Consider the following 23,827-nt stretch of genomic DNA (forward strand, 5'->3'; position numbering starts at 1 on the left):
ATGGTTTCCAAGTGTGTCAAAAGAAAAACAGAATAGACTGCTGCCCCCTAATGGCGACTCGTTAGTGTATCTAAATAAAATGGGATAAAACAAAAGCGTGCATTAGCAAAGGCAGAACTGTGGATGCAACTCTTGTGTTGGATCTCAATAGAATGTACAGGGGTACCTTATTAAGTAACCACGCTCTCTCTCGCTCTTCCCCCCTCCCTCTCTCTCGCTCTCCCCTTCTCTCTCTCTCTCTCTCTCTCTCTCTCTCTCTCTCTCTCTCTCTCTCTCTCTCTCTCTCTCTCTCTCTCTCTCTCTCTCTCCCCCCCTCCCTCTCTCCCTCTCAAGTCTCGGTCACTCGGTACGACCGCTTTAGTTCCAAAGACTTACTGAGTGAGCAGCTGTAGTGTAGTAGGCTCCCTCGCCACACCAGAGCAGGACCACCGGCCGGACTGTCTGCTCGCCCCGAAGCCCGCATGGAGGCACCAGCCGGCCGCAGACGCTGCGCCCCAGTCCGCTCTCTCACGGAACCTCCTTGTCCAGTCTGAGTGGGCTGGTGCTGGAAAATAAGAAGTCTGCCAGATCACTTTCGACCCGAGAGGATTTTTTTAAGGCGAGCTGGTCCACTCCTGTCTGTCGATTTGTTATTATTTTTTTACTTTTCTTTTCGCGTCTTGTGAAAAAGAGCATCGATGAATTCGGATAAAAATGTTTACCTCGGTAGAGACAAAGGCATCATGCGGAAAAGAGCCTTGCTCCTCCGGAAGGGCTGCAGCTTCGAGATTACCAGGTAAGAAGAGGGTTGTCGCTATTTGCATTTGGCACACTTTGGAATCTCCATCACGTGAACTTTCTATTGCGTCGTTTCACCTTTTCATGTGTCTCTTGTGTCCCACGTTGGCATCGATCGATGTGATTGATCATTCAAATATACTTATGTCTGCCGATGGACCGCGTGGATGCTGTTACGCACGCCTTTGCGCACCTGACTGCAATGTTAGCATCACATTGGATGTCATGTCACATTTTTTTTCGAATTTATGACCCAGCTGTGAAGTGGATTGGGCAACCCAGCAGACATGAGGGGTGGGGGGTCCAGAGTTGTCCAATCATGTCGGCAGCTTGGGATGTGATGAGGCTGCTTGGACAGGCACATACTCTCATCCCAGCCACACAGGAGTTTGTAGGGGGTCTTTTGAGGGAGGGTTGGCACCGACTGCATCACTGAGCTGTGTGGGGTCCACGCAGAAAGTCATTCACTGCATAATAGTCCAGGATTGTCGTCAAAAACTACAAAACCACCATCCACTAAAGCATAATTATCCACTATTGTCGTCAAAAACTACACAATCGCCATCCACTAAAAATACAATAATCCAATATTGTCAAAAAACTACACAACCACCACCCGCTTATAACATAATAATCAAATGTTGTCGTCAAAAACTGCAAAAATCACCATCCACTTAAAATATAATAATCCAATTTTGATTAAAAAAACTACACAACCACCATCCGCTACAAACATAATAATCCAATGCGGTTGTCAAAAACTACAAAAATCACCATCCACTAAAAAAACAATAATCCAGTGTTGTCAAAAAACTACACAACCACCATCCGCTAAAAACATAATAATCCAATGTAGTCGTCAAAAACGACCAAACTACCATCCACTAAAATCATAATAATCCAATGTTGTCGTATAAAACTACACAACCAAATCAACTAAAAACATAATAATCCAATGTTGTCGTCAAAAACTACTAAACTACCATCCACTAAAAACATAATAATCTAATGTTGTCGTCTAAACCTACCAAACTACCATCCACTAAAAACATAGCGTATTTTCCGCATCATAGGGCGCACCGGATTATAAAGCGCACTGCCGAAGAATGGTATATTTTTAAAATCTTTTTTCATATATTAGGCGCACCGGATTATAGGGCGCATTAAAGGAGTCATATTATTTTTATTTTTTTTCTAAATGGAAAACACTTCATTGTAGTCTACATCAGTGGTCCCCAACTCTAAAATCTTTTTTTTTTTAATGTTTTTTTTTTTTTTTTAATTAAATCAACATAAAAAACACAAAATACACTTTTAAACACTATTAATATTTCTGGTTCCTACATTATATATAAATATAGATCAATACAGTCTGCAGGGATACAGTCCGTAAGCACACATGATTGTATTTTTTTATGACAAAAAAAATAAATTGAAAAAATACCAATGTTGTCGTCAAAAACTATACAACCACCATCCACTAAAAACATACAAATCCAATGTTGTCGTCAAAAAGTACACAACCACCATCCACTAAAAACATAATAATCCAATTTTATTGTCAAAAACTACCAAACTACCATCCACTAAAAACAAAACAAAATCTAATTTTGTCGTCAAAAACTACGAGACTACCATCCACTAAAAACATAATAATCTAATGTTGTCTTTAAAAACTACACAACCACCATCCACTTAAAACATTATAATCCGGTCTGTAATAAAAAAAAATACAAAACCACCATGTACTAAAAATAAAATAATCAAATTTTTTCGTCATGAACTACAAAACCACCATAAAAAACTACAAATCCCCATCCAATAAAAACATAATAATCCAATGTTGTCGTCAAAAACTACACAACCACCATCCACTAAAAACATAATAATCCAATGTTGTTGTCAAAAACTACACAACCACCATCCACTAAAAACATAATTCAATGTTGTCGTCAAAAACTACACAACCACCATCCACTAAAGATATAATAATCCAATGTTGTCGTCAAAAACTACACAGCCTCCATCCACTAAAAACATAATAATCCAATGTTGTCGTCAAAAACTACACAGCCTCCATCCACTAAAAACATAATAATCCAATGTTGTCATTAAAAACTACGCAACCACCATCCACTAAAAACATAACAATCTAATGTTGCTATCAAAAAACTACAAAACCACCATCAGTTAAAAACATTAATAATCCTATGTTGTTGTCAAAAACTACACGACCACCATCTGCAAAAAACAAATAATCCAATGTTAAATGGGTTACGCTTGTATAGCGCTTTTCTATCTTAAAGGTACTCAAAGCGCTTTGACACTATTTCCACATTCACCCACCCCCATGTAAGGCCCTAACCACGACCCATCAGGAGCAAAAGTGAAGTGTCTTGCTCAAGGACACAACGGACGTGACGAGGTTGGTAGAAGGTGGGGATTGAATCAGGAACCCTCAGATTGCTAGCACAGCCACTCTCCCAACTGCGCCACGCCGCCCCGTGTTGTCGTCATAAACATAATAATCCAATATTATGGGGCGGTATAGCTCGGTTGATTGAGTGGCCGTGCCAGCAACTTGAGGGTTCCAGGTTCGATCCCCGCTTCCGCCATCCTAGTCACTGCCGTTGTGTCCTTGGGCAAGACACTTTACCCACCTGCTCCCAGTGCCACCCACACTGGTTTAAAAAATTAACTCAAACGCAACTCAACTCAAAATTAGCTGAAAGGTCAGAAAAAGACGTTAGCATGCTAACGTCCTCACAATGTTAAAGCACGTTACTGGTAGCATACTTGCTCGACAGCAGCGGGTATTAAAAAAACAGATTTTTTTCCCCTCATGGGAATATAATCTCGGAGCGTACAGTATTGCGTCGTAGCCAAACATCTCTGTACTGGTTGCTCAGTACAATATGGCTTCATGCGTTGTTCGCTAACAACCACAGCTTATTATCGTGCTTTTCCTTAACTGCCCCCTCACGCCTACCGACGCTCTAATTTTCCGCTATTTTCAGTCGGCGTGCGGAGGAGTGCAAATTTACCAAGGAGTCTCGCCTCACTGCTTTCCTGGCCGATAGCTTTAATAGGTGTGTGTGTGTGTGTGTGTGTGTGTGTGTGTGTGTGTGTGTGTGTGTGTGTGTGTGTGTGTGTGTGTGTGTGTGTGTGTGTGTCTGTGTGTGTGTGTGTGTGTGTGTGTGTGTGTGTGTGTGTGTGTGTGTGTGTGTGTGTGTGTCACTCCACTTCAAACCAAGGATTCAGGGTGCAGGTGTGGGAGAGCGCCTTGTTGCCATTCAGGGTGCTACGGCCTTGAGTCACATGACTCGGGAGGAAGACACTGGCAGTATGGCGGCCCATCCATCAGAACTGGCCTGGAGTGCTGCTGCGTGGAGGCCAGTCAAAGTAGAGTCTCCGTAGCGAGAGTGTTTTTAAAAGAGCCTCCAGTGAATAGGTGTGTGTGTGTGTGTGTGTGTGTGTGTGTGTGTGTGTGTGTGTGTGTGTGTGTGTGTGTGTGTGTGTGTGTGTGTGTGTGTGTGTGTGTGTGTGTGTGTGTGTGTGTGTTGTGTGTTTGTGTGTGTGTGTGTGTGTGTGTGTGTGTGTTTTGGCAATGCTTACTTAATGGGGACATCGCTCTGTTTACACAGTCACCTTTAGGGGACCTCTGACGGTTTGGGGACAAAAAAACAGGAACCCTTTTTAAATGATAGTCAGATCCATTCTGAAGGTGCCTAAGTGATTTTTAAGCTTTGGCCCATAAAACATGTTTACTGGTTAGTTTGAGTGTGAGACATTTGCACAGCAGAGGACAGCTGTAGTGATGTATTCTGAGGATCATGTCATATTTAATTTGAACTTTTTTTTTTTGAATGGTCCTCAGTAGTCATGTACAAATTTGTGTGAATTATGCAAAATTATTTAAATTTGGTCCCCATGAACCATATTAACTCTTTTTCCGCAGGGTCCCCAGTAAGAATGATCAGCACATTACTTCATCAATCAAGAGATTTAAAGACATGTATGAGCTAACTGGGCAGTGGCCATTTTACCTAAAAAAATGTATGCCTCCACAACCTGTAGAAAGGGTGGTCCCCACAAGTGATGATCCAAAACTTGGTCCCCATTCCAAATGATAACCAGTGTGTGTGTGTGTGTGTGTGTGTGTGTGTGTGTGTGTGTGTGTGTGTGTGTGTGTGTGTGTGTGTGTGTGTGTGTGTGTGTGTGTGTGTGTGTGTGTGTGTGTGTGTGTGTGTGCATGTCACTCATTGCATTGCCTGTATAGAGGGGAATGACTGAAAGGAGTGCGTTACCTCCTTGCCAAGTTTGGCATTAACGAGAGGGCGGCGCTAATTGATTGCATTATCTCCCTTACCACAACATTGGTGCACAAGCTAATGAGCTAGCAGGCCACTTCTTGGAAATGTAGCCCTCTTACAAAAGCTACGTTCCACTCAAGACGAAAAGATTCACTATACTTTACTTTTTTTTTTACTTTTGTAATGTTTTTATGTGAAGAAAAGAGCCCATCGCCAATGCTTGGCGCCATCTTAGAAGTATGCTAACTTGCTTAATGTCATCATGCTAACATTAGCATGCTAACGTTTTATGCTAGCTTTTTAGGTAAGTGTGTATGTTGAACCGAAAAATCAGGATTTTTGATACTCGGCGCCACCTTGGAGGTATGCTAACGTCTCTCATATTGGCATGCTAATGTTTTATGCTAGATTTTAAGGTCATTTGTATGTTTAAACCTAAAAATCATGGTTTGTGATACTTGGTGCTAGCATGCTAACGTTTTTTGCTGGGGGTTTTTTTTGTAGCTAATTTTTTATGTTTAAACCTAAAAATCTGGATTTTTGATACGTTGCACTATCTTGGAAGTATGCTAATGTTTCTTATATTGGCATGCTGACATTATCATGCTAATGTGTATGATAGTTTTTTTGGTAATTATATATGTTTAAACCTAAAAATCAGTAGGTTTGATACTTGGCGTCACCTTGGAGGTATGCTAATGTCTCCTATATTAGCATGCTAAAGTTTTATGCCAGCATTTAATGCTAACGTTTTTACTAGATTTTAGGCTAATTTGTACGTTTAGGCCTAAAAATCATGGTCTGTGATACTTGGTGCTAGCATGCTAACATTTTTTGTATCTTTTTTTTTTTTTTTTAGCTAATTTTGTATGTTTAAACCTGTCATGTCTGTGTTCATGTTTTTGTTTGGCCATGTGCTGTTTTGTTTTTTGGACACTTCCTTAGTTCCTTGTTTCACTTCCTGGTTTTGTTTGTCACCATAGCAACCATTAGTTTCACCTGTTCCACGTTTGGACTCACACACACCTGTCTCACGTTTTCACAGTCATGTCACGCACCTGTTCACAGTTAGTCACGCACCTGTTTTCACTTATCATGTCACTATATAGGCTTTTCTGTTTCTGTTGTTCGTCCTGGCGACATCACACATTCATGCCATGTTCACAGTTCCTTGTCACGTAAGTTTTTGTTTAATGTTCATAGTTCTCCGCCATTGTGCGCGCCTTTTGTTTTGTCATAGTCAAGTTTTTTCCTCTGCGGTGAGCGCTTTTTGTTTATACCTTTTTGTTTGAGTTAAAAGATTAAACATGTCCTCACCTGTACGCCACATATGGTCCAATTCTTTTGCACCACGGGAGAGCAAACCACGCCACAGACCAAGTCGTGACAGATGTCGCCCGCATAAGAGCTCTCCCGCAAGATTGGACAAAGGAACGTGGGAGGTCCTGCGCGCCATGGAAGCCGAGACACTCCGCCATTCCCCCATGGAGCGCAGGGATCTCATGTGGGGTCCGACCGGCAAACTGGTGCCGATCAGCTCCCTTTGGCCCGGGGACGTTGGCACGTCATCCCTGTCCCGGAAGCGGCGCTCCAGACCGAGGACGTCAGGGAAGGTGAGCGGACAGCACGCTGCGCTCCTGCAGGCTCCTCCCCCTCCGGGCGGAAATGGAAGTCAGCCAGCCTGGCAGCTCAAGGAGCACTCCACAGACCTGGAGATTTTTTTCCCAAATTCTTTACCGGTTCAATCCAAGCCACCCAAATTCCATGCCCCGCCCCCCAGGACTCATGCCACGCCCAAGTCAGAAATTTTTTTTTCACCCACAAAAGCCCAGGTGGGGGGGAAAGAAAGACTTTTTGGACAGTTTGGAGGGGAGGATTCTGCCCCCCTCCTGACCACCCTCCACCCACCCAAAGAAACGATTCCAGACCGCAGGGCGCGCGTCTGGTATCCGCTCCTTGAGGGGGGGGCTAGGGCTGGGAATTGTTCAGGTGGGGTGGCTCAGCATCGTCACGCCAAGCCACAGCCTCCAGCACGACCACCACCACCTGTCTTTCGACCTGCCAAGCCACAGCCACCAGCACGACCCCCACCACCAGTCTTTCGTCACGCCAAGCCACAGCCTCCAGCACGACCCCCACCACCTGTCTTTCGACCTGCCAAGCCACAGCCACCAGCACGGCCGCCACCACCAGTTTTTCGACCATGCCAAGATCTACCTGCTCCACGCCCAGCTCCACGCCAAGCGCCACCAGTACCTGCTCCACGCCAAGCGCCACCAGTACCTGCTCCACGCCAAGCGCCACCAGTACCTGCTCCACGCCAAGCGCCGCCAGTACCTGCTCCACGCCAAGCGCCGCCAGTACCTGCTCCACGCCAAGCGCCGCCAGTACCTGCTCCACGCCAAGCGCCGCCAGTCGCAGCTTCACGACGCCAAGTGCCGCCAGTCGCAGCTTCACGACGCCAAGTGCCGCCAGTCGCAGCTTCACGACGCCAAGTGCCGCCAGTCGCAGCTTCACGGCGCCAAGTGCCGCCAGTCGCAGCTTCACGGCGCCAAGTGCCGCCAGTCGCAGCTTCACGACGCCAAGTGCCGCCAGTCGCAGCTTCACGACACCCAGTGCCGCCAGTCGCAGCTTCACGACGCCCAGTGCCGCCCGTGGCTGCCCCACGCCGCCAAGTGCCGCCCGTGGCTGCCCCACGCCGCCAAGTGCCGCCCGTGGCTTCCCCACGCCGCCAAGTGCCGCCCGTGGCTGCCCCACGCCGCCAAGTGCCGCCCGTGGCTTCCCCACGCCGCCAAGTGCCGCCCGTGGCTTCCCCACGCCGCCAAGTGCCGCCCGTGGCTGCCCCACGCCGCCAAGTGCCGCCAGTGGCTGCCCCACGCCAAGACCAAAGCCAAGACCAAGACCCGCCAAGTGACCAAGACCAAGAACCGCCAAGTGACCAAGACCCACCAAGTGACCAAGACCAAGAACCGCCAAGTGACCAAGAACCGCCAAGTGACCAAGAACCGCCAAGTGACCAAGACCAAGACCCGCCAAGTGACCAAGACCAAGACCCGCCAAGTGACCAAGACCAAGACCAAGTCCAAGCACCGCCACGCCAAGTCCAAGACCAAGACCAACCACACCAAGACCAACCACGCCAAGTCCAAGACCAACCATGTCAACACCAAGACCAAGTCCAAGACCAACCATGCCAAGACCAAGACCCAGACCCTCGCCAAGACCAAGACCAAGACCCTCGCCAAGACCAAGACCCACGCCAAGACCAAGACCCACGCCAAGACCAAGACCCGCCACGCCAAGCTTCGCCGCCTGACGCGCCACGCCAAGCTTCGCCGCCTGACGCGCCACGCCAAGCTTCGCCGCCTGACGCGCCACGCCAAACTTCGCCGCCTGCCATGATGACGACGCGCCTGCCTCCTCGTCTGCCACGAAGGTGGCCACAGCCTGGTCGTCCGCCACGCCAAGTGCGCCCACCTCATCGGCCATGGATATGGCCATTCCCGGGTCGCCCACCTCGTCAGGTACAGCGGCGATCTACGCGTCGCCGCCACCTGATCCTGCCCCGGTGGATTCGGGGACACCTGGTCTGGCGACCCACCGCCATGTCCCCCTCCCCCCCTCCCATGACTCTTGATCCTGTTTTTTGTTTTTGGACATCTGGGATCTGTCCGTAAGGGGGGGGTTCTGTCATGTCTGTGTTCATGTTTTTGTTTGGCCATGTGCTGTTTTGTTTTTTGGACACTTCCTTAGTTCCTTGTTTCACTTCCTGGTTTTGTTTGTCACCATAGCAACCATTAGTTACACCTGTTCCAAGTTTGGACTCACACACACCTGTCTCACGTTTTCACAGTCATGTCACGCACCTGTTCACAGTTAGTCACGCACCTGTTTTCACTTATCATGTCACTATATAGGCTTTTCTGTTTCTGTTGTTCGTCCTGGCGACATCACACATTCATGCCATGTTCACAGTTCCTTGTCACATAAGTTTTTGTTTAATGTTCATAGTTCTCCGCCATTGTGCGCGCCTTTTGTTTTGTCATAGTCAAGTTTTTTCCTCTGCGGTGAGCGCTTTTTGTTTATACCTTTTTGTTTGAGTTAAAAGATTAAACATGTCCTCACCTGTACGCCACGTATGGTCCAATTCTTTTGCACCACGGGAGAGCAAACCACGCCACAGACCAAGTCGTGACAAAACCTAGAAATTGGGATTTTTGATACTTTGCACCATCTTGGAAGTATGCTAATGTCTCTTGTATTAGCATGCTAACATTTTATGCTAGCTTTTTAGGTAAGTGCATATGTTAAACCTAAAAATCAGGAATTTTGATACCTGGCACCACCTTGGAGGTATGCTAACGTCTCTTATATTAGCATGCTAAAGTTTTATGCCAGCATTTAATGCTAACGTTTCTTACTAGATTTTAGGCTAATTTGTATGTTTAAACATAAAAATCATGGTCTGTGATACTTGGCGCTAGCATGCTAACGTTTTTTGTTTGTTTTGTTTTTTTAGTAAATTTTGTATGTTTAAACCTAAAAATCTGGATTTTTGATTTTCACCATCTTGGAAGTATGCTAATGTCTCTCATATTAGCATGCTAACATTTTATGCTAGCTTTTTAGGCAAGTGCGTATGTTAAATCTAAAAATCAGGAATTACAATACTTGGCGCCACCTTGGAGGTATGCTAACGTCTCTTATGCTAACGTTTTATGCTAGTATTTAATGCTAACGTTTCATGCTAGATTTTAATCAAATTTGTATGTTTAAACCTAAACATCATGGTTTGTGATACTTGTTGCTAGCATGCTAACATTTTTTGCTCGTTTTTTTTTTAAACTAATTTTGTATGTTTAAACCTAAAAATCTGGATTTTTCGTACTTTGCACCATTTTGGAAGTATGCTAATGTCTTCATATTAGCATATTAACATTTTATGCTAGCTTTTTAGCTAATTTCATATGTTTAAACCTAAAAATCCGGATATTTTTAATCTTGGCACTATCTTGGAAGTATGCTAACGTCTCTTATATTGGCATGCTGATGTTATCATGCTATGATTCCCGAGCGCGGCCACCACTGCTGCTCACTGCTTCCCTCACCTCCCAGGGGGTGGAACAAGGGGATGGGTCAAATGTAGAGGTTAATTTCACCACACCTAGTGTGTGTGTGACTATCAGTGGTACTTAATGTGTATGATAGCTTTTTTGATCATTATGTATGTTTAAACATAAAAATTAGTAGCTTTCATACTCAGCGTCATCTTGGAAGTATGCTAACATCTCTTATATTAGCATGTTAATGTTTTATGCGAGCATTTTATGCTAACAATTCATGCTAGATTTTAAGCTAATTAGTTCCATGGAGAATGACTTAAGACGTTACGAATAGACGGGCCTGGCACTTTAAGGCTGGTGAAGAGGGTTTGTGTCACGAACAGCAAAAAGTGAACATGAATACTTGGTCAAAACGTTTTTAGTTTGTTTACCCCAACGTTATTTTGTGTTGCGAGATAATGACACAACGCCTTATGACTAGACGGGCCTGGATTTGCGTTCTGGGAAGTGGGGGAAAAACTGTTCCATTGTGACACTAACAGCAAAAAGAGAGACTAAATACCTTTAAACAAAAGTGTGTTATTTATTTGTTAGTCCCGGTCTTACAGATTGGCAAAAACACTTTTGACTAGATGGGCCTGACTTTACAATCAGGCATGTTCAAACTTTGTCCCACTGAGGGCCATTACCTGCTACACATGGTGCAATCGTATGTGAGCAATATGCATTCATTATTGCTCATTTAAAAAAATGTTTTTGTTGTTTTACTTTTGTAGCTTTATGTAGAAACGTTTGTTTATCCGTAGACGTTTTTATTTTGTTTACCCCAGCGTTATTTTGTGTTCCGAGATAATGACTCAACACCTTATGACTAGACGGGCCTGGATTTGTGTTCTGGGAAAGGGGGGGAAACAACTGTTCCATTGTGACACTAACAGCAAAAAGAGAGACCTTAAAAAGAGACCTTTGAACAAAAGTGTGTTATTGGTCTGTATGTAGATCCTGGTCTTACAAATTGGCAAAAACACTTTTGACTAAATGGGCCTGACTTTAAATCAGGCTTTCCCAAACGTTTTCCCACTGAAGGCCGTTTGTCTATGCATGGTGCAATCGTATGTGCACAACATGCATTATTTATTGCTAATTTTTTGATTTTTTTGTTGTGTTTTACTTTTGCACTCGTATGTAGAAACATTTTTAGTTTGTTTATCTGTACGTTCTTTTGTGTTCCTAGTTAATGACTCAACACCTTATGGCTAGACGGGCCTGGATTTTGCATTCTGGGAAGTGGGGGGAAAACGGTTCCATTGTGACACTAACAGCAAAAAGAGAGACTAAATACCTTTAAACAAAAGGTTGTTATTTGTATGTTAGTCCTAGTCTTACAGATTGGAAAACACACTTTCGACTAGATGGGCCTGACTTTACAATCAGGAGCTTCCCAACTTTTCCACTGATGGCCGTTTGTCTATGCTTGGTGCAATCGTATGTGCGCAATTTCTATTATCCATTGCTCTTTTTTGGTTGTTGTTGTTTTAATTTTAATTTTATTTTAACTTTTATTTTTTTTAAATATGTTTAGTTTGTTTACCCCAACGTTATTTTGTGTTCCGAGATAATGACACAACGCCTTATGACTAGACGGGCCTGGATTTGCGTTCTGGGAAGTGGGGGAAAAACTGTTCCATTGTGACACTAACAGCAAAAAGAGAGACTAAATACCTTTAAACAAAAGTGTGTTATTCATTTGTTAGTCTTACAGATTGGCAAAAACACTTTTGACTAGATGGGCCTGACTTTAAATCAGGCGTGACCAAACTTTTTCCCACTGAGGGCCTTTATCTGCTACGCATGGTGCAATCGTATGTGCGCAATATGCATTATTTTTTGCTCTTTTTTTGTTTTTGTTTTTGTTGTGTTTTACTTTTGCAGTCGTATGTAAAAACATTTTTAGTTTGTTTATCCATACGTTATTTTGTATTCCTAGTTAATGACTCAACACCTTACAGGCCTGGATTTTGCATTCTGAGAAGTGGGGGAAAAACTGTTGGATTGTGACACTAACAGCAAAAAGTCCTGGTCTTACAGATTGGCAAAAACACTTTACAATCAGGCGTGTTCAAACTTTTTTCCACACGGTGCAATCGTATGGGCGCAATATGCATTATTTATTGCTCATTTTTGGATTTGTTTTGTTGTTTGACCTTTGTAGCTGTATGTTGAAATGGTGCCACTGAAGTGGTAAACTTTTTGTATCTGCGCTGCAACCACATAACTTTGCCATTGTGGGATCAATAAAATCTATCCTATTCTAACCTATCACCTCCACCAGGAGGTATATGTAACTGGGGTTTGTTTGTTAGTCAGTAAGTCTGTTAGTTAGTTAGTTAGTTAGTTAGTTAGTTAGTTAGTTAGTTAGTTAGTTAGTTAGTTAGTTAGTTAATGATTTAGTTAGTTAGTTAGCAACACAGCTCAAAAAGTTCTGGGCGGACGTTGATTAGACTTTCAGGAAATGTCAGAAATGGAACAATTGATTTAATTTTAAAGTTGATCAGATAATTTCTACTTGATTACCTTACGTTTACGTCACAAGGCTCAACTTCTGTGTGCGGATGACAGACAAGAGGGTTCGCTCTGTTTAGTTTAGCAACATACTTCAAAAATGTAAGGCTGGATTTTGATGAAACTTTCAGGAAATGAAAGAAATGAAATGAAAAAACAACAATTAGGTTTTGGGGCTGATTTGGATCATTGTCTGATTTTAAAAAAAATAAAAAATTATTCTTTACCATTGAGCCCTGGCTGAGGTCTGCGCTCTTCGGGTGCTTTTCTAGTCATTTGTGTTATCAGAAAATCACATTTAAGTTTCTTTTCATTACATCACACCATTTTTGCACTTTTTGTAATTTTTGTATCTATTTTAAGAAAGTAAAATTTGCTGAGAACTGCAAAAACAACACAGGTTACGTTTCGGACACCCCTGTTCTGGGGCGATCCCGCTGTGACACTTACGGCTGAAATAGAAAGTACGGCTGGACTTTCACCGCAGAAGGCGCGCACGTTGGAGGAAAAACAAATATCTTGGCTTCTGGCGGTTTCCTGCTCGAGCTTTTTGTCCGGTGGCCTTCAAAGCGGAGCGCCAATGAGAAACATGTTTCACATTGTCAGTCATCTTTGATGTATTACGGAATGAAACGCTTTTAAAGTCACAGCACTTCTAACAGACACTTCCTGTCAGTTGGCACAATAACGTCGCATGGCTGTAGTTGTGGTTTTCAGTTTATTCCTAACTTCACATTTTTTCAGTTTCTCATTACAACATGTGCGAAGAGGAGTAGGGAGAAATAAAACTTATTTAGTCCTGCCTCTTTTCCATTTCAGAGCAATTACTAACACATAATTGTGTTGTGCTTGTGGGCTCTGTGCCGAGGATGTCGTTGTGGCTTGTGCAGCCCTTTGAGACTTTTGTGATTTAGCGCTATATAAATAAACATTGATTGATTGATTGATAATTAACTTCCTGTTCTCCAATTATACGCAATTTACCCCACACATAGTAAATAATACATTTATCAATAAATAGGTCAATCATTAAAAAATTACATAATTAATAAATAATATTATCATATTTTTTAATAAAGACAATTTACTTTCATCAAATAGCGTTATTTTAGTTTTACTGAGGTTTAAGGATAGTCTTTTTTTGTCGAACCATCTTTTTGATTTGTTCATTTCTTCTGTTATTATTTGTATTAGCTTTCGTGTGTTCTCTTCTGAACAAAACACTCGTGTCGTCCGCAAATACTACTAACTTTAAGTATTTTGTAACTTTACAGATGTTGTTTGTATAAACCTGTATGTACCTTTCAGAATTAATGGTGCCTTCACAGACGTGTAAGTTACCCATGTCTTGGGCACTAATACACCCCCATACCATCACAGATGCTGGCTTTTGAACTTTGCGCCTATAACAATCCGGATGTTTCTTTTCCTCTTTGTTCCGAAGGACACGACGTCCACAGTTTCCAAAAACAATTTGAAATGTGGACTCGTCAGACCACAGAACACTTTTCCACTTTGCATCAGTCCATCTTAGATGAGCTCTGGCCCAGCGAAGCCGGCTGCGTTTCTGGGTGTTGTTGATAAATGGCTTTTGCTTTGCACAGTAGAGTTTTAACTTGCACTTACAGATGTAGCGACCAACTGTAGTTACTGACAGTGGTTTTCTGAAGTGTTCCTGAGCCTATGTGGTGATATCCTTTACACACTGATGTCGCTTTTTGATGTTCCTAAAGGAACAAAGGTCCGTAATACCATCGCTTACATGCAGGGATTTCTCCAGATTCTCTGAACCTTTTGATGATATTACAGACCGTAAATGGTGAAATCCCTAAGTTCCGTGCAATGGCTGGTTAATAAATGTTGTTCTTAAACAATTTGTTGACAAACTCTGGAACAATCTCCCTCTCCATGTGAGACAGGCCCCTTCTTTGGCTATTTTTAAGACCCTTCTTAAAACCCATTTTTATTCACTGGCTTTTAACCCAGCATGAGACTTTAAACTGTTTTTAACTTTTTTAACTGTTTTCAACTTTTTAATTGCTTTTTATCTAACATTGATTTTAGGGTAATTTGTATTTGCTTTTTCAATGTGTATTTTACTTCTGTTTTAAATGTTATTTTTTAGTCTGTCCTTTGCCTGTATTTCTTTGTGGTGCACAGCCCTTTGTTCTTCAACTGTGGTTGTTTTTAAAGGGCTTTATAAATAAAGTTGGTATGGTATGGTAAGTGGTGACCCTTGCCCCATCCTTGTTTGTGAATGACTGAGCTTTTCATGGAAGCTTCTTTTATACCCAATCATGGCACCCACCTGTTCCCAATTAGCCTTTTCACCTGTGGTATGTTCCAAATAAGTGTTTGATGAGCATTCCTCAACTTTCTCAGTCTTTTTGCCACATGTGACCTCCTCCGTCTCCGGGCCGCCAACCGCATCGGTGATCGGGTGAAGTCCTTCGTCGTACCGTCGATCGCTGGAACGCCGGTGAGCACGGGTCGTGATGAGCAGATGAGAGCTGGCGTAGGTGCAGAGCTAATGTTTTTAGCATAGCTCTGTCGAGGTTCCGTAGCTAAGTTAGCTTCAATGGCGTCGTTAGCAACAGCATTATTAAGCTTCGCCAAGCTGGAAAGCATTAACCGTTGTTTTGCATGTCCAGAGTTGGGTAGTATTGTTGATCTTCTGTCTATCCTTCCAGTCAGGGACTTATTTGTTTTGTTTCTATATGCAGTAAAGCCCGATGCTATCACGTTAGCTCAGTAGCTAAAGAGCTTCAATGATGTATTGTCGTGGAGATAAAAGTCACTGTGAATGTCCATTTCGCGTTCTCGACTCTCATTTTCAAGAGGATATAGTATCCGAGGTGGTTTAAAATACAAATACGTGATCCACAATAGAAAAAAGAGAGAGTGTGGAATCCAATGAACCCTTGTACCTAAGTTACGGTCAGAGCGAAAAAAGATACGTTCTGCACTGCACGCTAGTCCTTCACTTTTACGTACCTCATCCACAAATCTTTCATCCTCGCTCAAATTAATGGGGTAATCGTCGCTTTCTCGGTCCGAATCTCTCTCGCTGCTGGTGTAAACAATAGGAAAATATGAGCAGTCCTTCCTCCGGTGTCGTCACGCTACTTCCGGTAGGGGCAAGGCTTTTTTTTATCAGAGACCAAAAGTTGCAAACTTTATCGTCGTTGTTCTATACTAAATCCTTTCAGCAAAAATATGGCAATATCGCGAAATGATCAAGTATGACACATAGAATGGATCTGCTATCCCCGTTTAAATAAAACAAATTCATTTCAGTAGGCCTTTAATATTATGCTTAGTCACCTATAGCAAATATGTTTGTCTTTAAATATATATAATATATGGTTAAAATGTTTTCTTTTTAAATATTAAAATGGCCCTGGCACACATGACATTTTAGTATTCCCCGATTTCAAATATTAGAAGCTCTTGAAATAAAAATGTTGTTTGTTAGTTAATTTATAAAAAATAATAAAAATTCTAACTTGTCCATCCATCCATCTTCAACCGCTTATCCGGAATCGGGTCGCGGGGACAACAGCTCTACCAGAGACCCCCAGACTTCCCTCTCCAGAGCAACATTAGCAACTTCCTCCGGGGGAATCCCAAAGCGTTCCCAGGCCAGAGAGGAGATGTAATCCCCCCATCTGGTCCTTGGCCTGCCACGGGGTCTCCTCCCAGTGGGACGTGCAACGAGGACCTCCCTAGGGAGACGCTCGTGAGGCATCCGCACGAGATGCCCGAACCACCTAAGCTGGCTCCTTTCCAAGCCAAGGAGCAGCGGCTCTACTCCGAGTCTCTCTCGGGTGACTGAACTTCTCACCCTATCTCTAAGGGAGATACCAGCCACCCTTCTGAGGAAACTCATTTCGGCCGCTGGTATCCGCGATCTTATTCTTTCGGTCATGACCCACACTTCATGACCATAGGTGAAAGTAGGAATGTAGATAGCTCGGTAGACCGAGAGCATTGCCTTCTGACTCAGCTCTCGTTTCGTCATAACAGTGCGGCAGAGAGACTGCAATACTGCCCCAGCTGCTCCGATTCTCCGGCTGATTTCCTTCTCCATCTTTCCCTCACTCGTGAAGACCCCGAGATACTTAAACTCCTCCACCTGGGACAGAGTCTCGTTCTCTACCTGGACTGTACAAACCATTCTAACTTGTTAATAATTTAATTTGAAAAATTACAACAGCAATAATGTTGAATGACCATACGGAGGGTAATAATTTAAAAAGTGAACTCTGTTTATCTACAACTCACTGGTACAGCTCTCAGTAGCACTGGTTGATATCACAGCATGTTATATAGACCAGAACCGGCTTGCGCATGCGCAGTACACAATAACAAATACGGTGGCTGCCAAGGTACAATAACTACCAAGTGAGCATTATGTGAATGCTCTACATCCCCCTTCTTTAGTTCAACGTAACAGTTATTCAATACTCAGCTAAACTTAATAATAACTCAAATGCTAAATTGTACCAAAAAAGACAATTTTTTTTTTTAAAAGAACAAAACATTTCCAACGAACAACAATTTTCACAACACTCTCTGACATTGTTTTTTTTTAGCATCCAATACTCAGTCCTTGTATTTAGGGTTCGGCCTGACAGTACGACCGAAGCGTGTTGTGTAAAGACTCTTACCAGAGTGTGTGGGCAGTGGAGATACAGGTACCTGGACTGGGAGAGGTTCAATGTCCAGAGGGTCTTCAATGTCCAGAGAGTCTCCTCGTCCCTCACCTTACAGAGGAGGTGTTCCATAGACAGCTGGATTGAAGGGCTGCAAGTCGGCACTGCCAGGCTGATCTGGGGGTCGCTCGGCAACAGGCAACAGGTGTCTGCGATTTCTCCTGTAGTCCTTACCTCCAGACTGGATGATGTAAGACCGTGGCTCTTCACAGATCATTCCCACCGTGCCCATGCGATCGTACCCCCTGGGGGGTCTGCATCCTGACGACTTCGCCCTCCTGCAGTGGTCGTAAAGGGCGTTTGGTCTTGTCAAAGCTCAGCTTCTGGGCGAGCCTCTTCTTCTGTAGCTGAGCTGTGACTAGTTGGGTGTTGAGAGGGGCTGGCTGCAGTAACTGTTTGCTGATGGGTAGGGTAGTGCGGGTCTGCCTTGACATTAGTCTCTGTGCAGGTGAGCCAAGCTGTGTGTCACGAGGGATATTCCTTAGGTTCAAAAGGTTGGGAAACGCATCTGTGCCGTCCCTCTTTGACTTCTCCATCAGTTGCTTAGCACTTTGCACTGCCCTTTCAGCCAAACCGTTGCATTGTGGGAACTCAGGGCTGCTGGTTACGTGCTTGAAGTCCCACTGTGCAGCAAAATCTCTGAACTTCTGGCTCGTATACTGTCTGGCATTGTCTGAAATGAGAAGGTGGGGGGAGCCGTGTACAGAGAAGTGTCTTTTCAGCTTGGTGATGACTGTCGCTGATGTGATGTCCTTGAGAAGGTCGATTTCATACCAGCCAGAGTATACGAGCACCTGAAAATGCTTGCCATCCCATTCAAAGATGTCGGTTTCCACTGTAGACCATGGTAAGTCAGGAACTGGATGTGGCTGCAGTGGTTCCTTCTGCTGATGGTACCTCTGGCTGTTGCAAACAGAGCACGAGAGTACTCCTCTGTCAATGTCTCTGCTCATGTTGGGCCAAAACACTAGATCTCGGGCTCTGCGTTTAGTGGACTCTGCTCCTGGGTGTCCTCTGTTCATAATGTCTGTGTAAACTGTCTTTAGTGACTGGGGGATGACAAGTTTTTGACCTTTCATGATGACCCTTTCCTCGATGATAAGTTCGTCTCTGAACGGGAAGAATGGACTGATGGACAGTGGGGCAGTGTGCTGTTTAGCAGGCCATCCGTGTCTGATAACGGAAGAGAGGGTTTGTAGTAGGTCATCTTCTGCTGTGTGTTTCTTTAGTTCGTCTAGGCGGCTGGATGAGACTCGGCTGACTGACATCACTTCAAAGTCGTTACACTCGTTTACGAGCTTAAGTGTGGACACCCTGGGGGCGCGTGACAGAGTATCAGCCAGATACATCTGTTTCCCTTTTTTGTAAACCAGGTCAATGTTATATTTCTGCAGCTGCAGCATCGTACGTTGAAGTCGTGCAGGCGCTGTGTAGATCGGCTTTCTGATGATTGTGACCAGAGGTTGGTGGTCAGTTTCAATGGTTTTCCGTAGACGTAATCATTAAATCGTGAACATGCAAACACAATTGCCAGAAATTCTTTCTCAATTTGGGCATAGTGTGTCTCTGTTTGAGTCATTGTCCGTGACGCGTAGGCAATTGGTCTGCCCCCTTGTACACACGCTGCCCCCAGCCCGTGTTGTGAAGCATCACATGTGAGTGTGACTGGTAGGTCGACGTTGTAGTACAACAGGACAGGCGGACTGGAAATACATTTCTTTAGTGTGTCATAGGCATCCTGGTGTTGCTTCAGCCAGCACCACACAGCGTCTTTGCGGGTCAGCTGATTCAGAGGGGCAGACAGCTGACTCAGATTTGGCACAAACTTTCCTAAGTAGTTGATCATGCCTAGAAATCGCTGTAGAGCCGTGATATCTTCAGGAACAGGCGTCTCTGTAATCGCTGTGGTCTTGTCAGGGTCCGCCTTCAGGCCCTCACTAGTGAACAACTGGTCGACATAACTGACCTCTGTCAGCCGGAACTTGCATTTGAGGGGGTTTAGCCTCAGATTAACCGTGCGTGCGCGGTCAAGCACCCTCTTCAGGTTTGCGTCGTGCTCTGCCTCACTACGGCCTCCGACGATGATGTCTACGATGATGGCACAGGGGTAACCAGCAAAAATCTGTTCCATTGTGCGCTGGAATACCTCGCTGGCTGAATTTATTCCAAACGGCATTCTGAGAAATCTGTAGCGTCCAAAGGGTGTGCTGAATGTGGTTAGCAGGGAAGACTTGTTATCCAAGGAGATCTGCCAGAAAGAGCTTTTAGCGTCCAAAACTGAGAACTATGTTGCGTTCGCCATCTGTGATGCCACCTCCTCAACTGTATGCATCGGATGATGGGGGCGCTTTAAAGCTGTGTTGAGGTCTCTGGGGTCAATGCAGATTCTTATATCCTTTGTCTGCTTCTTGTTTGTTGTTACCATGGATGACACCCATTCAGTTGGCTCAGATACGGGAGTGATGACACCCATGCCTACCATCCTCTCAAGTTTTGCCTTCACTCTGTCCTGCATGGCTACAGGGATGCGGCGTGCTGGGCGGACAACAGGGTGCACCACAGGGTCCAGTTTCATGGAGTATGTCACCGGTAACTTGCCAAGTTCGTCCTTGAACAGATCTGCATACTCTGTGAATATCTTATGTGGCAAGTTGGCATCTGTATCCACACTGAGTTGGTGAACGTCTATGCTCAGTGTCACCAGCTTCATGCGCAGGCTTGCTTGTAGGCCTAGTAGTGGCTGGACATTTTTCTCCACGACGTGGAATTGTAGTGCATGTTGCTGACCTGCTAGTTTACATTGCAAAACAACTGAGCCCAGGGTGCTAATCAGATTTCCCCCATATGCGACAAGGTTGATGATTATTGAACGATCAATTAGTTCCCCGTTCTCCACCTGTTTGAAGGCATCATAGGATAGAACATTGCATTGTCCTCCTGTATTAACTTTCATTTCGACGGGATTGTCAATAATGTGTATAGTTGTGAATGCTACACTTTTTTTTAGCACGTTGGAGTCTGTTTTGTCTGTGACCACAGGTGTTATTCCGTCAATACAGAATGTCTCATTGTCGGTAGCGTTACCTATGGCCTGATCCCTTTCGACTTGGTGGATGGATTCCCTGGAAAACTGTGTCCTTGAGTATCTCTGCGCTGATCTGCAGCATTTTCTGAAGTGGTTCCAGTTTTTACAAGCATGGCACTGTTGACCAAAAGCCGGGCAAGTGTCTCTTTTGGCATAATGGCTACCACCACAGCTGACAATAGGTTGTACAGTTTTGTCTGTCTGTGGCCTCTGCCGCAGTTCAAATCTCTGCCTCCTTCCACATTTGTACTGCATACTGTCAACACTAGCAGGAGTATGTGGCGATGATAATGTCCTTGTGTGTTGCTCAGTTTGCTCATATATTTTACATAAGGAGACTGCCTTAGCTAGAGTTAGCTCACTGTCACGTAGCAGGATTTTTCTCATGTTATCATCATTTATGCCACAGACCAGTCTGTCACGGATGAGCTCATCTTGTAATGTCCCAAAGTTGCAGCTCTTTGCTTGAATCCTTAAATCTGTGATATATGATTCAACTGTCTCACCTTGGATCTGGGACCTTGTGTTGAATTTATGTCTCTCCATTGTGATGTTTATTTGGGGACTGCAGATCTCCCGAAATTTCCTCTTTATACATTCGGGGTCTTCTTTTAACTCAGCCCGAGTGATGACCGGTCCTGGTACGCCGTCAACGGCAGGTCCTCTCACTTCTGGTGTGTAAACAAACGATCTCTCTCTCTCAATAGCCTCCGATCCTGCTAGATTGAGGAGAATGTAGGCTCGTGTGCGGGGGCCGGCTTGTCATAGTGTGCCGCCGCGATGAAAATGTCATATTCCTGTTCAAACACTCGCCAGTTCTCTGCAATGTGTTCATCAAAGACGAGAGGGTCCGGCCTGCGGAAGTCGTCTGACATGTTGCACGGCGCGCGTTGGAATAGCCGTTAGCAACGTTAGAAACGGTCCGGAGTTCTTACTTGATGTAGCTGTGTGCTCCGTGACAAACTGCACGACCCAAAGTGTCCGTGTTTACTTCTGACACCATGTTGAATGACCAGATGCAGGGTAATACTTTATAAAGTGAACTCTGTTTATTTACAACTCACTGGTACAACTCTGTTTATTTACAACTCACTGGTACAGCTCTCAGTAGCTCTGGTTGATATCACAGCATGCTATATAGACCAGAACCGGCTTGCGCATGCGCAGTACGCAATAATAAATACAGTGGCTGCAAAGGTACAATAACTACCAAGTGAGCATTACGTGAATGCTCTACAAATAATAAACACTGTTACATGTGTAACCGAACATTAATATTTTCGTACAGGCAAAATATTTATGCCACTAGAATATGCACTTACACAATCATATTATTATCATCATCATCATCATCATCATCATCATCATCATCATCATCATCATCATCATCATCATTATTATTATTCTATTCTTTAGTCAAATGTAAAAAAATAATAATAATTTGGATTAATTCAATTACATTAATTGAATGTAATGTGAAAAAGCTGACATTTGCATAATATTAATTAATAATATTATACTTGTAACTTATAACAAAATTTGGTGGAAAAAGTTTAGACACCCCCGATCTCAAATATTAGAAGCTCTCGAAATAAAAAGATATATCCATCAATCGATCTTCTTCCAGTTTATAAGGTCGGATCGCGGGCGCAGCAGCCTAAGCAGAGAAGCCCAGACTTCCCTCACCCCAGCCACTTCGTCCAGCTCCTCCCAGGGGATACCGAGGCGTTCACAGGCGGGTTACGTGTCATGGGTCTTCCCCATGGCCTCCTACCAGTCGGACAGGCCCTAAACACCTCCACTAAAAAAAAAAATAATAATAAAAATAACAAAATGTAATAGAATGCAATAATAATAAATAAAAAATAATACAATTAAAATAGAAACAAAGTTTAATTAGTTAGTTAATTAAAACAATAATGATTCTAACTTATGAATGAATGAAATTGAAAAATTACAACAACAATAATAAACGCTGTTACATGTGAAACTGAACATTAGTATTTTCGTACAGGCAGAATATTTGACAGAATTATGAACTTACACAATCGTATTATTATTATTACTATAATTATTATTATATTCTTACAGGGGAAAAACAAATGTAAAAACAAAAATCAGACTGCAATATGGCTGAAACGACGCGTCGACATAGTCGACGTCATCGGTTACGTAAATACGTCGACGCCGTTTTTGTGCGTCGACGCGTCACATATTTTCGTCACACTACCGTCATGGCGGAGCGCAAAGCAGACGGTGCAGCGAGGGGGGAAAAGCACGCCAAAAGTCGTCAAAAGTGTGGGAGTATTTCAATACACAGCCTAATAATGTTGTTGTATGCACACCGTGTCGAGCGGAAATGGTCTATCATAGCAGCACAACGGCTATGAACGAACATTTGAAAAGAAAACCATCAACTAGTCAATCGTCCGCGTGAGCATACGTTGTCATCATTACACAAAAACATGAATGTGTCATTTGTATCTGCTAGGGGTGTAACGGTACGTGTTTTGTATGGAACCGTTTCGGTACGGGGCTTTCGGTTCGGTACGGGGGTGTACCGAACGAGTTTCTAAGCTAAAGCTAAAGTCTTAACAAGCTGCTTTGCTCCTTCTGCCTCTGTCTCAGCACGCAGCATTGTCCCTCCCAAACAACCATCTGATTGGTACACAGAAAGCGCTAACAGCCAATCAGCAGTGCATATTCAGATCGTTAACAGCCAATCAGCAGTGCGTATTCAGAGCGCATGTAGTCAGCGCTTCAGCGTCGAGCAGATAGGTGTTTAGCAGGTGAGCATCAGGCAGCGGACTCTCCCCAAATGATAATAAACACCTCCCAGTCAACTACTAGTAACATCACTGTGAGCCCGTTGAGCTTCTAGAAACTTAAAGGCCTACTGAAATGATTTTTTTTAATTTAAACGGGAATAGCAGATCCATTCTATGTGTCATACTTGATCATTTCGCGATATTGCCATATTTTTGCTGAAAGGATTTAATAGAGAAAATCGACGATAAAGTTTGCAACTTTTGCTCGCTGATAAAAAAAAAGCCTTGCCTGTACCGGAAGTAGCGTGACGTCACAGGAGCTAGTATTCCTCACAATTCCCCATTGTTTACAATGGAGCGAGAGAGATTCGGACCGAGAAAGTGATGATTACCCCATTAATTTGAGCGAGGATGAAAGATTCGTAGATGAGGAACGTTACAGTGAAGGACTTGAGAGACAGTGATGGACGTATCTTTTTTTGCTCTGACCGTAACTTAGGTACAAGCTGGCTCATTGGATTCCACACTCTCCTTTTTTTATTGT

General features: G+C 43.8%; 1 protein-coding gene across 4 annotated transcripts in view; it reads left to right on the forward strand.

Annotated features, from left to right (window-relative positions):
- The first annotated feature begins 331 nt into the window (after positions 1–331).
- garnl3 (GTPase activating Rap/RanGAP domain like 3) overlaps positions 332–23,827 on the forward strand; it is a 153,868-nt gene continuing 130,372 nt past the window's right edge. For all 4 annotated transcript variants that reach the window (XM_062056778.1, XM_062056782.1, XM_062056779.1 and 1 more), the window contains exon 1: positions 332–775. In XM_062056778.1, the coding sequence (XP_061912762.1) occupies positions 678–775 (98 nt within the window). In that variant the 5' untranslated portion in view covers positions 332–677. The remainder of the gene's footprint in view (positions 776–23,827) is intronic.

Source organism: Entelurus aequoreus, linkage group LG08, assembly GCF_033978785.1.
Source record: "Entelurus aequoreus isolate RoL-2023_Sb linkage group LG08, RoL_Eaeq_v1.1, whole genome shotgun sequence".
Classification (NCBI taxonomy): domain Eukaryota; kingdom Metazoa; phylum Chordata; class Actinopteri; order Syngnathiformes; family Syngnathidae; genus Entelurus; species Entelurus aequoreus.